The sequence below is a fragment of the Fusarium musae genome, chromosome 2 (genome assembly GCF_019915245.1).
Source record: "Fusarium musae strain F31 chromosome 2, whole genome shotgun sequence".
In the NCBI taxonomy this organism is placed as follows: domain Eukaryota; kingdom Fungi; phylum Ascomycota; class Sordariomycetes; order Hypocreales; family Nectriaceae; genus Fusarium; species Fusarium musae.
The window spans coordinates 2,645,141-2,659,141 of NC_058388.1; the positions used below are offsets into that span (position 1 = coordinate 2,645,141).

The 14,001-nt window shown below is 49.1% G+C and overlaps 7 protein-coding genes across 7 annotated transcripts; 2 read left to right on the forward strand and 5 right to left on the reverse strand.

The window, feature by feature from the left end:
- Positions 1-286: 286 nt before the first annotated feature.
- Positions 287-2,328, reverse strand: GRS1 (Glycine--tRNA ligase 1, mitochondrial; the record flags this gene model as incomplete). The annotated part of the gene is made up of 2 exons (XM_044820453.1): positions 287-682; positions 733-2,328. 2 exons carry the CDS (start codon positions 2,326-2,328, stop codon positions 287-289), a joined length of 1,992 nt encoding a protein of 663 aa, XP_044684753.1.
- Positions 2,329-3,880: 1,552 nt separating this feature from the next.
- On the forward strand, positions 3,881-5,178 carry ARK1 (Serine/threonine-protein kinase ark1; the record flags this gene model as incomplete). The annotated part of the gene is made up of 3 exons (XM_044820454.1): positions 3,881-3,979; positions 4,038-5,009; positions 5,062-5,178. 3 exons carry the CDS (start codon positions 3,881-3,883, stop codon positions 5,176-5,178), a joined length of 1,188 nt encoding a protein of 395 aa, XP_044684754.1.
- A 594-nt stretch (positions 5,179-5,772) lies between these two features.
- On the reverse strand, positions 5,773-6,330 carry ATP23 (Mitochondrial inner membrane protease atp23; the record flags this gene model as incomplete). Its single annotated transcript, XM_044820455.1, has 1 exon — positions 5,773-6,330. One exon carries the CDS (start codon positions 6,328-6,330, stop codon positions 5,773-5,775), a length of 558 nt encoding a protein of 185 aa, XP_044684755.1.
- Positions 6,331-7,176: 846 nt separating this feature from the next.
- Positions 7,177-8,751, forward strand: J7337_002729 (uncharacterized protein; the record flags this gene model as incomplete). Its single annotated transcript, XM_044820456.1, has 5 exons — positions 7,177-7,222; positions 7,291-7,478; positions 7,540-7,650; positions 7,713-7,983; positions 8,039-8,751. The coding sequence occupies 5 exons, from the start codon at positions 7,177-7,179 to the stop codon at positions 8,749-8,751; spliced, it is 1,329 nt and encodes a 442-aa protein (XP_044684756.1).
- Positions 8,752-8,977: 226 nt separating this feature from the next.
- On the reverse strand, positions 8,978-9,603 carry NIP7 (ribosome biosynthesis protein nip7; the record flags this gene model as incomplete). The annotated part of the gene is made up of 2 exons (XM_044820457.1): positions 8,978-9,318; positions 9,378-9,603. The coding sequence occupies 2 exons, from the start codon at positions 9,601-9,603 to the stop codon at positions 8,978-8,980; spliced, it is 567 nt and encodes a 188-aa protein (XP_044684757.1).
- Positions 9,604-12,289: 2,686 nt separating this feature from the next.
- On the reverse strand, positions 12,290-13,607 carry J7337_002731 (uncharacterized protein; the record flags this gene model as incomplete). Its single annotated transcript, XM_044820458.1, has 3 exons — positions 12,290-12,736; positions 12,807-13,239; positions 13,405-13,607. 3 exons carry the CDS (start codon positions 13,605-13,607, stop codon positions 12,290-12,292), a joined length of 1,083 nt encoding a protein of 360 aa, XP_044684758.1.
- Positions 13,608-13,618: 11 nt separating this feature from the next.
- On the reverse strand, positions 13,619-13,990 carry J7337_002732 (uncharacterized protein; the record flags this gene model as incomplete). Its single annotated transcript, XM_044820459.1, has 2 exons — positions 13,619-13,869; positions 13,930-13,990. The coding sequence occupies 2 exons, from the start codon at positions 13,988-13,990 to the stop codon at positions 13,619-13,621; spliced, it is 312 nt and encodes a 103-aa protein (XP_044684759.1).
- Positions 13,991-14,001: the final 11 nt, after the last annotated feature.

Genomic DNA, 14,001 nt, shown 5'->3' on the forward strand with positions numbered 1-14,001 from the left:
CAGTTTTGCATTCAGGATCAGAATAAAATGTTTTAGTCTTTAAGATAAGCCAAATGAACCAAGGGAGAATTCGTATACTCAGCCTACAGCGGGCTTGTCAATGACACCAATTGTTTCACAACTTCAAGACACTCATTGCTGAGCCCTTCAACTTCGTGCCAGTGTTTTGTCTCGTGACTCGTAGACTCAACTTGACGAATTCCACCTTCTGCCTTGACATTCACCATTTTGATAAATCTTCAGCCACTACGGCATCTATGTTACATTTCTTCTAACCTTTTCTACTCTATCGTTGAGCAACCTCAACCTCCTGGCCCTCAAACTTGGGGAGCTCATTCTCAATCTGAGACCAGGTCTTACTGCCATTCACAAGTGACTTGATAGCATCAATGATCTTCTCCTGCTCCGCTCGGACTTGGCTGGTGCTGTCACGATCTCGCAAGGTAACAGTGCCGTCTTGAACTGTCTGGAAATCGATGGTAATGCCGAGAGGAGTGCCGAGCTCATCGTTTCGGCTGTATCGCTTACCAATGCTGGCAGAAGAGTCGTCCACGCGGCTGGAGATACCAGCACTGCGGAGACGTTGGGATAGCTGCTTGAGGAGAGGCTTGAACTGGGTGTTGGAGGAGAGGGGAACAAGCAAAACCTTGGTAGGGGCCACAGTGGGAGGGAAAGATAGAACCTTTTAACTGTTAGTATTTCATCATGCATATTCAGGGGGTTTGTTCTTACACCACGGGCTTCGTCGCCGCCCTCGGTGCCACGAGTCCAGAAGCTGTGCTCCATTAAGGAATAGAGAATACGACCAATACCGAACGAGGGCTCGATAACATTGGGCACAAACTCGCGCGTGTTCTCGACCCTCTTGCGGAACTTGATGGCAATGGAGTCCTTGTTAACCTGGACCTTGCCGTCGCCAACACCAGCGACTTCGAGAGTGATGCTGCCGTTGTCGCTCAAATCCTTGGCCAGCTTTTCTCGCTGTTCTTGTGATGTAGCCAAGAGAGCAGTTTCGACAGTCTTGGCATCCTTCTTGAACTGTGGACCAAACTTCTTCCGCTCGATGTCGATTTGCCACTCCTCAATGACAAGAGGAGTCTCGCGCTGCTCGCGGACAACCAGAGGGGCGCCGGTCTTTTTGGCGTGAACACTCAAGTCGTAGGCACTTCGGTCAGCACAGCCGACACACTCGATCCAACCGGAGCTAGTGAAGAGTTCAGCATCCCAGCAGTCGGTGGCATAATGAGCCATCTCGTTGGCCATGTGCTGACGGAACCGCAGCTTGGTCAGATCCACACCAATCTTTTCCAAAAACAAGTGAATTCGGGCAAGAAAGTAGCCCAGAGTCTCGTTGTCAACAAGACCATCCTTGACAGCCTGACCGATCTTGAGAGTTCTGGTCGTAGTCTTGCCACTCAGCTGTGTATCACGGTCAAGGAGGACAAGCTCAACATCTTCGACCTCATGGAATCGGTGGTGCTTCTTTCCACCCTCAGGATCGACGAAATGCTCAATCTCAGCCATAAGGAACTCACGCACTCGTAGAAGGCCGGCACGAGGGGAAATCTCGTTACGGTATGACTTGCCAATAGAGGCAGAGGCGAAAGGCATCTGAGATTGGTTGAACTCGAGGAGCTTGGCAAAGTTCAGGAACTGGCCCTGGGCAGTCTCGGGGCGGAGGTAGCCAGGGTAGTTGCTGCTGGGACCAATGGAGGTTTGGAACATGAGGTTGAAGGAGACAGGCTCCGCGGGCTGAACACCAGTGGCGGGGTTTCTGAGATCGTACTTCTTGATGAGCTCGCCAAGCTCTGGGCCACCGTAGTTGTCGATTCTGGCGAGAACCTCCTCGTACTCCTTGACGACGGCGTCGTCGAGTTTCACAGCTTCAGTCTTTGTCTTTTTCTTCTTCTTCTTGGGGTCCTCCTCCTTGTCCTCCACCTTCTGGCCACGGGCCTCCTTGTCGCCGTTTAGCCGGGCCTCGAGAATGGCTTCGACAAAATGGTCGGCTCGAAGAATCTCGCCGTTCTTGGGGTCCTTGCACATCCAGTCGGCGAACTTGTCAACATGGCCACTGGTCTTGAGGACCTCGTGAGGGGTCAGAACAGTGCAGTCAACCTCGAGCATATCCTCCTCGAGGATGAAATGCTTGCGCCAGATATCAATAACACTGGCCTGCAGTGCGCAGCCAGGAGGGCCATAGTCGAACAAACCACCAACACCGCCGTAGATTTCGAAGGACGGGGTGTAAAACATGCGGCGTCGGAGAATGGATTCGAGGACAGCCTTGTCGAGGGGCTGGCCCTTGAGAGTCGTCGCGGCGGAAGTCATCTTGTCCTTTTTGCGCTTCTGCGACGTTTGCAGTTGAAAGGCGTTGAGGGGTCGTGAGGTCGCAAAAGTGCGGGAGTCTACGACAGTGCGGGGTGGTTTTGCACAGGCCGCAAACCGGAACCTGGAACCAGAACGTGACAGACAAAGTTGCCTTGATAAAGGAAAAGCTACGGAAAAGTTTTTCTTTACTGTCGTTGGCAGTGAGGCTGGAGATAGTGATACGGGACGAATTGGCTTCATCCACCCTGATTGTGAAAGTCGTCAGGTAAAGAGACAGAGGAGGGCGTGAGTCACAAAAGACAACTCTGTAGGTGGCCTAAAATGGCTGCTATTAGGTCAGACCAGAGACTCGGTCTTGCTGTTTGGTACCTACAGTGGAGGTAATGGATGGACAGGTAGGTAGGTAGCTGTGGGTGGTGGGGGAATTTTGTGAGTTTCTCTGGCATCTGCTGGGCGCTGATTCGACAATTTGGCGGTTAAAGACCCTAATGAGGGAGTTCTGCTATCGTGGGTGTAACAGGTATGTACTACTGGTAAGACTCGCAGCAATTTTGGGAGGATAAATCTGGCTGGTATCGTCGGGTGTTATTTGACCCCCCCCACCACATCCACGTACTAGTTATACCATTTCTACCATTCACGGAGTAAATACTAAGGTCGGGTACCATTCTAAGGTACTGTTTGTCACAATGCTCAGCACGTGCCGGGACACGGCTTGATCATGAGAATCATGACATTGTATGAATTTTGCGTTGAAAGCCTTTTTTTCCTTGAATGAAATCGATTAAAACAATCAATCGCCTTAGTACTGGATGAAGCGATTGGCTCTGATAAGGATACCATTCATGGTAACAAGCTGTGCTGCTTGTTGAGTATGTGGTGATATGCCCCCTTAGAGCATAAGCCGTCTCAATCTCAAGACAAACTCACAGATATCTCCTTACGATATACACCGATTGTCTTCACATTCATCATCTCTCTCTCTAAAAGAAAAAAGAAAAAAAAAAAAAAAAAAAAAAAAAAAAAAAAAAAAAAAAAAGTGAGAGGGAGGAAGAGATAGAGGAAGAAAGGCGTCTGTCTAACTAAAATTTCGTCCCATGTTATCTGAATGGAAGGCGAAGTTAGCACTGACTCAAGCTTTACATACCTTAGGTACCTAGATATATGGCCCTCTTCAAACTTGCCAGCTCAGCCGCTGCATTGACGACGAGCGAGGCAACGACTGAAGAAACCAGCCCGGTCAACGTCTTGTCTCAATGCATTTTAGTAAATGCATGATAGGAACATTTCACAAGGTAAAATAGGCAACTGTGTAACAACCTTCAGCTTCTGTGGTGGTCCGATCTCAAGCTCGCCCCAGATTTCTAGCCGCCCCCAGCATCAGTTGCTCGGCAACCATATGTTTATACTAGCCGGTTTCTAACCCCAGCCAGCGAGCGACCTGACTGACCGCATCGGAACAGTTCAAAAAGGCAAACCTCGATCGTCCTTCATCATCTCTTCGTTCGTCTTTCACTAACATCAACAGTTCATCCCGCCCTTGTTCTCAATAATGGCTACCCGTACAATTGAGGCGCGCTTCGAGCGCATGTCCGTCAACGATGAGAATGATCCCCTTGGCGACGGCTCCAAGCTCTACAGCAAGACAAAGGTATGCGTGTGTGTTTGCTGTGACCGCTCCATCATGGTTTGATCACTGACATAGGTAGACTATGGTCTCATCTACCACATCACAAAGTATACATGGAGCCTCTCGGCCCAACCTCTTCAAAGTCGCCCTCCAGTCGCAAAGCAGCAATACCAACGCTGCTGTGATGCTGCCATCCCAGGCTGCTCAACGAAAAGTCAATAACGCGCCTCCATCTCCTACAAGAAAAGCACTTCCATCTTCTTCAAGGACGTCGAATGAAGCTCAAGATGAACGAAAATCAGTCACACTGCCAGAGCAAATCAGCGTCCCTAAGCAGTTCCACCTCGGTATGTTCGAGATTGGCCGACCTCTGGGCAAGGGCAAGTTTGGGCGAGTATACCTTGCTCGAGAGAGAACAACAGGCTTCATCTGCGCCCTCAAGGTCCTCCACAAGAATGAATTGCAAGCAGGCCGTGTTGAGAAGCAGGTTCGCCGAGAGATCGAGATTCAAAGCAACCTGAGACACCCCAACATCCTTCAGCTCTACGGCCACTTCCACGATAGCAAGCGAGTATTCTTGATTCTCGAATTCGCTGGCAAGGGTGAACTATACAAGCACCTCCGAAAAGAGAGCCGGTTCCCCGAGTGGAAGGCAGCCCAGTACATCGCCCAGATGGCATCGGCATTGCGCTATCTGCATCGAAAGCATGTCATCCATCGGGATATCAAGCCTGAGAACATTTTGGTTGGTATCCATGGTGAGATCAAAATCTCGGATTTCGGATGGAGCGTGCACGCTCCCAACAACCGAAGGAAGACCATGTGTGGTACTCTTGACTACCTCCCTCCTGAGATGATCAAGCCAGGCACCTCTGACAACTTTTACAACGAGAAGGTCGACCTGTGGAGTTTGGGCGTTCTGACGTATGAGTTCCTCGTGGGTGAAGCGCCCTTCGAGGATACGCCAGTGATGACTCAACGAAGGATTGCTCGTGCTGATATGTCAATTCCTTCATGGGTCAGTCCTGAGGCTACTGACCTCATCAAGAAGGTATGCAGCCAGCCCGAAAGATTTCTGTATCGCCATACTGACATGGATGAAGCTCTTGGTGTTGGATCCTGAGAAGCGAATTCCTCTTGAGCAGATTCAGCAACACCCCTGGATCATCAAGCATTGCGTCAAGGGTGAGCGTGCATCTAACCGCGAGAAGGCGCAATAATGATATAACGACAAATAGCATGAATGGATAACGGTTGAAAGGCGTTCATCGGCAGCTGATTGACTGATTTTCTAATATCGAGGACGGAACCTGGCCGTTTGCATCATTTGGAGTACGGGATTTTCTTTTGTGGCGGCGTCATTCCAACAATCATTAAAACGAACACAAGAATTTGCTCCAACGTGTTGGAAGGGTATCATTGAGAGTATTGTGGTACGCAGCAGAAGGGCATCATACATTTCATTATAGGCGCCTCTCGCCCGTCTTAGATATCGTACACATTTCCATATGAAGGGCAGACTGCTAGCAATCAATTATCGATAAACCTCGTCGAATGGCCGCGTGTCGGCAAAGCAAGAATCCCAAACCTGGTTGACAACTTTGGTTGCTTGGACGTCGTCCTTGCACGTGGATCTGGCCGTGACAGAATCAATGGCTCTTCTGCGGACGCAATTTTGGAATTGCTGGGTCAGTCTCCAATTCCCCCGAACAAAAGCCTCTTTTGTCCATCTGCACTCGCCACTAAGCATTGAAGCTCGGATCTTGACATGAGTTAGCGTGCTTGTTTGTAAGGAAATTAATCGGCTTGCTTCCTTAACCCACCTCTGTGCATGCGGCGTGCTTCAAGTCTTTTTGGCCCATAAAGTCGACATTCTTCCACCGAACGTAGTCCCAGGCATGCACCATCTCATGCGCAAGCGTATCCTCGAGATGCTTTCGGTTCTTGATGTGGTTGGCACATATGAGGATGCCATGATTGGGGCTGAAACCACCAGATTGCCAATTGACAGAGCCATCAGCCCTCAGAGAGGAGGGACAGCGACGGCAGTGAACATTGGAAGGGTCTATTCGTCCATTGAGGGCCTGAATCTTGTCGGACATGAAGCGAACGACGGGTGAATAGGTAAAGAGCCAGTCGCGGTCTCTCTCACAAGCTTTGCAGTCTTTTTCTTCCTCGATTTCCGTTGTGTACTCTCGGAAGAAGAATTTTCCCTCGGGTGTCATTTGGCCCGAGAGCATCTTGAAGTAGTTCATCCACCATGAGATCTCTGGAGAAAACCCTGTTTTTGCAGGGTCGTTCTTGATTTCTGCATTTGAAGCACTTGGCGTTCCAGCGGGGACACCTGGGGGAGGTGTAGAGTCAGATGACATTCTGCAAAGGCGCGTGTATGTAATAATTCCCTATGTCAACTGAGCCCGAATTAGTATGTTGTGGCTTCGGCGAGTGAATTCGGCATTCGGCGTAAGACTCAGAATCTCAAGGTGATCGATCTCTCTTGACCTGGGCGGCTTCTTCTCACAAGGCAGTGGAGGCTTTAATTTAGCTGGCCTGGCCTTAGCTTTTAGGTTACTCCAGGAGCCTTCCTCCACTGTATCCGTACCGTACCGTGAGTGTAAATTCTGCCACGCACGCCGACAGCCCGATTCGGCCAGGCGGTGAAGAGGCTGATTGGACCAGTTTTCCGAACAAATGACCCTATTCGTGATGTTTTCCCGGGCGACATCGGGGTCTGGGAACTCTTCAACAAGGGCGCAGGAGCACAGTCCAATCAATTCGACTCTCGCCCAACGTTTGCCCAGCTCCAGCTCCAAACATCCTGACACTCCCACTCACATCCCATCTCATACCATCCCATCCTACCTATCCTGTTCAACCCTCGGTTCCACACTCAGAGAGAGCGACAAGGGCGCATGAGAAAAATGACGAGTGAAAGCATGTTTCAATGTAAGCATTTCTCTCAATCCCTCTTCTCTTTGCTTCATCGATCCGTCCTTCTTTTGATTTGTGTTGTGGAAGAAGAGTCAAGTCTGTCTTGTTGAACTTGTTCCATATATATATATATATACACTACCTCCCTACCTCATACGCTTCTTTACATGTGCAGTGTGTAGAGACACCCATGTGAAACTGCCAGTCTTTCTTACAGGCGTTGCATCATACCCCCAAAAAGCGGCATTAAACTGACTTTTTTCTCCTTTTCTTTAAACCTCGCAGTCATGAGAGGCAATGGGACAAAGTCTCTGACCATCGTCATCAAGCTTGGTAAGTTTACTTTACGGCTCAACACCAAGCTTGGCTCATCATCCACTAACACTCGGCCTTCATCATAGGAACAAGCTCCATTGTCGATGAGAAGACCCACGAACCACTTCTTCCGATTCTGACTCTCATTGTTGATACGGCTGTGAAGCTTCGCAAAGATGGTCACAGGGTGGTCATTGTTTCGTCCGGCGCTATTGGTGTTGGTCTCCGGCGTATGGACGTCGAGAAGCGACCTAAGCATCTCGCACAGCTACAGGTTGGAACCGAATGTCTCTATTGACCATCTGTAATCAAGTGACTAACGTCAACGTCTATAGGCTCTTGCAGCGATCGGTCAATGCCGCCTCATGAGTCTCTGGGATAGTTTGTTCACCCACCTCAGGCAGCCAATTGCTCAGATCCTCCTTACACGAAACGATATTGCAGACGTGTGTCCAACTCTTCTGTCTTGAATCTCCAACACTGAGCTAAAAAAAAATATGTGTCGCAGCGAACGAGATACTTCAACGCCCAAAACACCTTCCATGCCCTTTTGGAACAAGGCGTAATCCCCATTGTTAACGAAAACGACACTCTTGCCGTTTCCGAAATTAAGTTCGGCGACAATGATACTCTCTCCGCCATCACTGCCGCTATGATACACGCTGATATGCTGTTCTTGATGACGGATGTTGACTGTCTCTATGACAAGAACCCCAGAACCAACCCGGATGCTAAGCCTATCGAGGTGGTCGAAGACATCGCTGCACTACAGGCTGACGGTAAATTTCATCTTCAGTCGCGGGCTTGTCTCACCGGAAACTAACTCTCAAGCAGTATCCAGTGCTGGTTCGTCCCTTGGAACAGGAGGCATGAGCACCAAGATTATTGCTGCTAGGCTGGGCACTTCCGCTGGAGTCACGACTGTCATTACGAGGTCTTCTAACCCGGGAAACGTGCTCAACATTGTGCAGTATCTACAGTCAATACAAAAAGGGAACACTCCCCCCAGTCCAGATGAGCGTGCTGAAGGCTTGTCACGATCGGCATCAGCTCTGACGCTCTCCAACTTAAATGGCGCCCCTTGGCCCCCCTTACACACTCGCTTCATCCCCGCCAACGATCCCATCAGGGACCGTCATTTTTGGCTGCTTCACACTCCTCATCCCCACGGCACCCTCTACATCGACTCAGGCGCTTACAAGGCTCTTGTTGGCAAGGCGGGTCTGCTTCCGGTTGGCGTCATTGATGTCGAGGGCAACTTTGCCCAACAGGAGGTGGTGCGTCTCGTGGCAGTCAAGCGGCGATCAACCCCTGGGCCTGATGGCAAAATGTGGGAGGGCACTCCTGAAGAAGTCGGCCGAGCTCTGGTCAACTATGCCGCCGCTGAGATCGCGCGGATCAAGGGCAAGCAGAGCGTTGAGATTGAGAAGATCCTTGGCTATGCTGATAGTGAGTATGTCGCTCACAGACAGCATGTCGGTTTCTTTAAGAGAGACAGCAGGCCAGTGAGTCCAGCTCGAGAGATAAACGGTGCGGTAATGGAATAGGCAGGCAAAGAGATGGCTTCGAAAATGGACAAAATGGGGTTAAGCGAATACATTTCAACATATACAGCGCTTTGATGACGATGACGATGATGATATCTACCAATCTACCAAATAACCCAAGCATGGTTGACTTGGCCACAAGTTTCTTTTCCCTCCTCACTCTCAACGCCAAAGAATGAATGATTAAAATAGCCCCAACGCCAGACGAAGTAAACCATACTGCTCTCTACCCCGTCGCAAACAAGTTGTCTTCGTCACGGAGGTACTCTCCACAGTCGGCCTGTCTGAAACAAGTGACACCGGTGGGATCCAATCTTCGGGCCTCGGCAGTACTGCGGGCAGTGACACCAAATCCGAGCGGTGTATCGTTCATGCTGTAGACAACAACTCCTTGGTGTTCGGGGCAGTCCTCTGACCAACGACCGACATGCGCCTTGACGATGTTGCTGCCGTATAGGAAGGGCATGGTTCCGTTTTCCTTAACCCAAATCTTGTAGCGGGCGTGCTCGGCGATGATGGGAAGGGCTGTGATGTGCAGGCGGAACTTGCCAGACTTTGTGAATTTGCCTGTAAAATTTGAAGGTTAGCTAGAGAATATTGCGACATACATCAATGCAAAGACATACCAAGACAAGTTCCTAGAGAGAGGAGCTTATCACGCGCAATAGAGGTAGCCAGGTTGGCGATCGAGAGACGAACGTAAAAGACACGATCGCGGACTAGGCGGAAGACATAGCGATCAGGGTTCGGGGAGTCGTCGAGGGGTGCGATCAGGTTCTTGAGGGAGCCGCCAGTGTAATTTGCCAGTTTCTCGAACAGAGTCTGGGTCTCCTTTTCTGTGAGAGGGCGCATTTTATCGTTAGGATATGGTAATTGATGGTGTTGTTGATGTTGTTCAATGGCGGGATGGCTTGGCTTCGCAAACGAAAAAAAGTTGATGGAGCAAAAATGATAAGGATTCTTATCAGTCGGCGACTGGAGGCGGAGTGGACATCCGTAGACGGGAGGTTTCATTTAAATGGATTAGTACCTGGGACCCTTGACTACTAGGTAGGTACTTAGGTAAGGTACAGTCCGCAGGGGTTACAAATGTGCATTTCCGCGATTTAAATAGGTATTTTTGCTATAACAGAATTAAAGAAGACCAATAAAAGGTAATTATTCTTATATATAGATAGAGATAATACTGGAGTGATTAGTATAGATTGGCTACTGAGAATGACTAATCTAAGTACCTGTAATAACATTTGTAACCCCTGCGGACTGTACCTAGGCTGACTTGGCTGTTAGACAATGGCTGTGAAAATACCTAAACGTCATTGCGGCATTACTCAAATAGCAATAGGAAATTTTGCATTAGCATATATGTAAAGTCTGTATTTTTAATAGCTGTCTAGTTGTTAGGATTGTGTTGGTTTCTCTTCAGATAGATAGATGTTGGCAGTTCAGGTAGTCCAATTCACAAGAAAGTGACTTAGCACGTTACTAACATTACCTACCAAGGTTGCTCAGCAGCTTGGATAAGGTAGGTCTGAGACGACTTATATTATAAACATGAGAATATACACCAGAATAGAGTATAAAGACTGAAAGTGAAACCCACGGATCTAGTTATAGCCCTGTTAGCTTGTTCAGCCTTCGGACAGCGTTCCTCAGACTAAACGTCAGCTGAATCCCCGGAACGATTTATCATTGCAAAAAGAGGTCATGATGCCTGGTCAGGCGTCCACATAGCGCATTCGAGCCAAAGAAAGAAAATGAAGACATGCTATTTTCATACAACTTAGCACCCTAACACATACTCCGTTAGCCAATATGTCTCGTAGCCTCCCGATCAAGAAGCTGGCTAGTGCCTTGCCTATACTTGTCGCAAAGGACTTGCCTAAGAGTCCTGAAACCCTCAGTAATGGCATTGTGTGACAGGCTGTTGGATGTGCCCAGATCAGTGCTGTCTGGTCTTTGAGACACATCTTTGACTTTTGTTGTTGGATCTGTTAGATAGTCTATGCTCGCCTGAGATGCGTACTCATCCAGATACCGTAACATGCAAGGTTTGCAACTGACGCTATAGCATTCGTGGGTATTTAGACAGTGATTATGGTCTTTGACTTGTTGCATGCGAGCTTTATTGTCTTTCAAGCTGTGGAATAGATTGTGCCTATCCTTGTAGAAGCCGACATCTCTGGCAAACGAAAGCCACTTGGAGAGGGATCTAGCCCGGAGGAGCTCGGAAGCGCTTTGAGAGAAAGACGAACACGGGCTTCGTGTGATTACAGTGACGGGCCAACGGACGGAAGTGGTCGACGAGGAAGAGTGATCTGACGAAGCAAGGCTCCAGTAAACGGTAGTGAGAACCATCTTGTCTCCGTGTGCTTCAATCTTATATTGTATAAGTAGTCGGGGGTGAACCGGTCTCTTGGCGTGTAAGTCTATCAGTGGCTGGATAGTTCTCGACCCGAACCTCAACTCGTCTGTTGAAACCTCTCTTGTAGTCCAGTGCATGAAATAAAATACTGATTGAGTTCTTTTCGATGGTGTATGTGTGTGGAACAGTTGGTCTCAGACTTGGTGCACTATCGAGTGTCGATATGGGCGTCCTGTAGACCTGTACAATGCATTTCATAATGGTAACCACAGAAGCAATTGAAAGTGGTTCTGGTTTCTGTAAGGCTGTGGTTGTCATATATCTGATATGAAGGGGGCGATTCTCACTGGTTGTAAAGGGCAGCAGACTGCTTGCCTTGGAATGAACCACAGAGTTTGATGTGCGTATCATGATTTACGTAGGTACATTACCAGGTGTTCCTAGCCAATGTTAAGGCAGTTAGTTACACTTCAGATTTTTACGTGTGCTGCTTGATAGGTAGGTCAGCTCTTCCCGTTGTAAATCGTAATCAAGGCAGTGGTGGCATTAGGATTTGGATATCCTTTATCAGTCTGCTGGCAAGTATCTAATCACAGAACTTTCACTTGCTTTGTCCAATTCCCATTCACGGTTCACTACCTGAGATTACTGGAAATTGTATCTCTATTTGAGGCTTATATATACTGACAAGGTTGCAGCTGTTCAACATAGAGAACTGTCCAAAAGTCTCCCAAAGAGTCAAATCACTGAATAGTACTCTTTGGGGAGAGCCTCTCAAGCTCTACGACTCCGTATCCCTTGCGGTCGGTGGGTTTTGCCTAGTTCGTAGCTGTGATTCCTATTACGATGCTTGTCGGTGCGATGCTTGTTGCAATTGGCTTCATATTGGCAGCATGTCGGCGTGTTGACTGCCGTCTCTCCGTAACTCATTTTCAAAGGAAGCTGCATTGAAGACTTTCCATTTATCAATCCAAGACCAAGACTACTCCTTTGTCCGGTTGGGCCGGCGGTTTTCCTGTTGCAGTTTCTCTTAACAGCGTCGTGTCTTTTCCCCATTCCACGCTCTTGAATCATATTTGCTTCCACAGCATGAACCATGTCATGTCATTCGTGATGTGTGTGCCAGATTCCCTTACTACGGACGCACTCATCTTGCGACAGGCTATCAGACCACTAATCTAACATAGCCTTAACGACCTGGATCTGCTCCAGCACGGCTGACCGACTCGTACCGCCTTTAGACGATTTCGCCTCGACGCTCGTCTCGTACTCGAATGCCTCCGCAATGCCCGCTGTGAACCGTGGATCAATAGCTTGCAGTTGCTCCAGTGTCAGCTTGTCCATCGAAACCCCAGAGTTTTCAGACAGCGCAACAACACGTCCAGAGATGTGGTGAGCTTCTCTGAACGGACATCCATTCCTCACCAGCCACTCCGCAACATCCGTCGCTAGCATCGTCTTATCTAGAGCAGCCTGCATCCGCTCAGGTCGCACCTTCAGTGTGGAGATAACCCCGTTAGCTATGCCAAGACTATCGGACACAGTCTCAACTGCATCGAGCATAGGTTCCCATCCCTCCTGGGCATCCTTATTGTAGCAATATGGCAGGCCTTTCATAGTCTGCCAAGTGTTAGTAGCTGCTCTCCATACGCTCTTGGTTGCAAACGCGGGCAAACATATCAAGACTCACCATCATCAATCCTGCCATTTGACCGAAAGAACGCCCTGACTTGCCGCGCAAAAGCTCGCAACTATCGGGGTTATGTTTGTTTGGCATTAGAGAACTACCCGTACTGTATGCGTCCGCCAGTCGAAGGAAAGAGAACTCAGAGGATGAGTAAATAATGAGGTCCTCAGCCCACCTGCTGATGTGGCTGGTGAAAACGCTCGTGAAGATTAGGAAGTCGAGAATAAAATCCCTTTCAGCGCTCGTGTTCATAGAGTTTAAGGTGATTCCGCTAAAACCGAGCTCCTGAGCTATTGAGTCTCGATCAATTCCAAAGGGGTTGCCAGCCAGAGCGCCGCAGCCAAGTGGACTGAGGTTGACTCTTTCGAAAACTTGGCGGAGTCGCTCGAGATCTTGCTTGAACGAAGCGGCATGCGCCATCAGCCATTGGGCCCACCTGAATTAATAAACAACATGAGTATTTGGGAGTGAAATGGAAGGGCGTGCTGATATACCTGACGGGTTGGGCGCGCTGAAGATGGGTGTATCCTGGCATGATGTAGTCGCTGCGGTTGCCAGTCAGTAAGGCGGTGATTCCGGTCGGAGATGGGGCTGGACTTACATCTCAGACTCGGCGCGCGCGATAATGACCTTGAGAAATGCGACAAGTTGAGTGTCGATTTCGCGGATTCGATCGCGTAGCCACATGCGCATATCGCAGACAACCTGCTCATTGCGACTGCGCCCCGTGTGCAGCCTACCCGCGATATCCTTGCCGATAACCTCTCCTAGGCGACGTTCATTTGCGGTGTGGATCTGGCCCATTATGTTAGCTTCTAAATATCGAGTAAAATCAAGTAGCGTCTCACATCTTCGTCGTTTGGCATGATGGTGAAAGTTCCTTGCTTCCATTCCTCCATCACCTGGAGCAAACCACGCTCAATCGCCTGGAAGTCATCTTGGCTAATAATGCCAGCCTTCGAGTTGGCACGGGCAAAAGCGATCGATCCAAGGATGTCCTCCTTATAAAGAGCCTTGTCGTAGTTGATGGAGGCATTGTACTTATACATGAGAGGATCAATTGCACCTGCAACACCATGTAGTCAGTATACAGTATTTCGAAGCTTGCTTTCCGGGGCATTCGAACCTGTGAACCGGCCTCCCCAGAGCATGTTAGCTGCTGGAGCGTCTGCCTTGTTCTCTGCCATGATGAGATCTT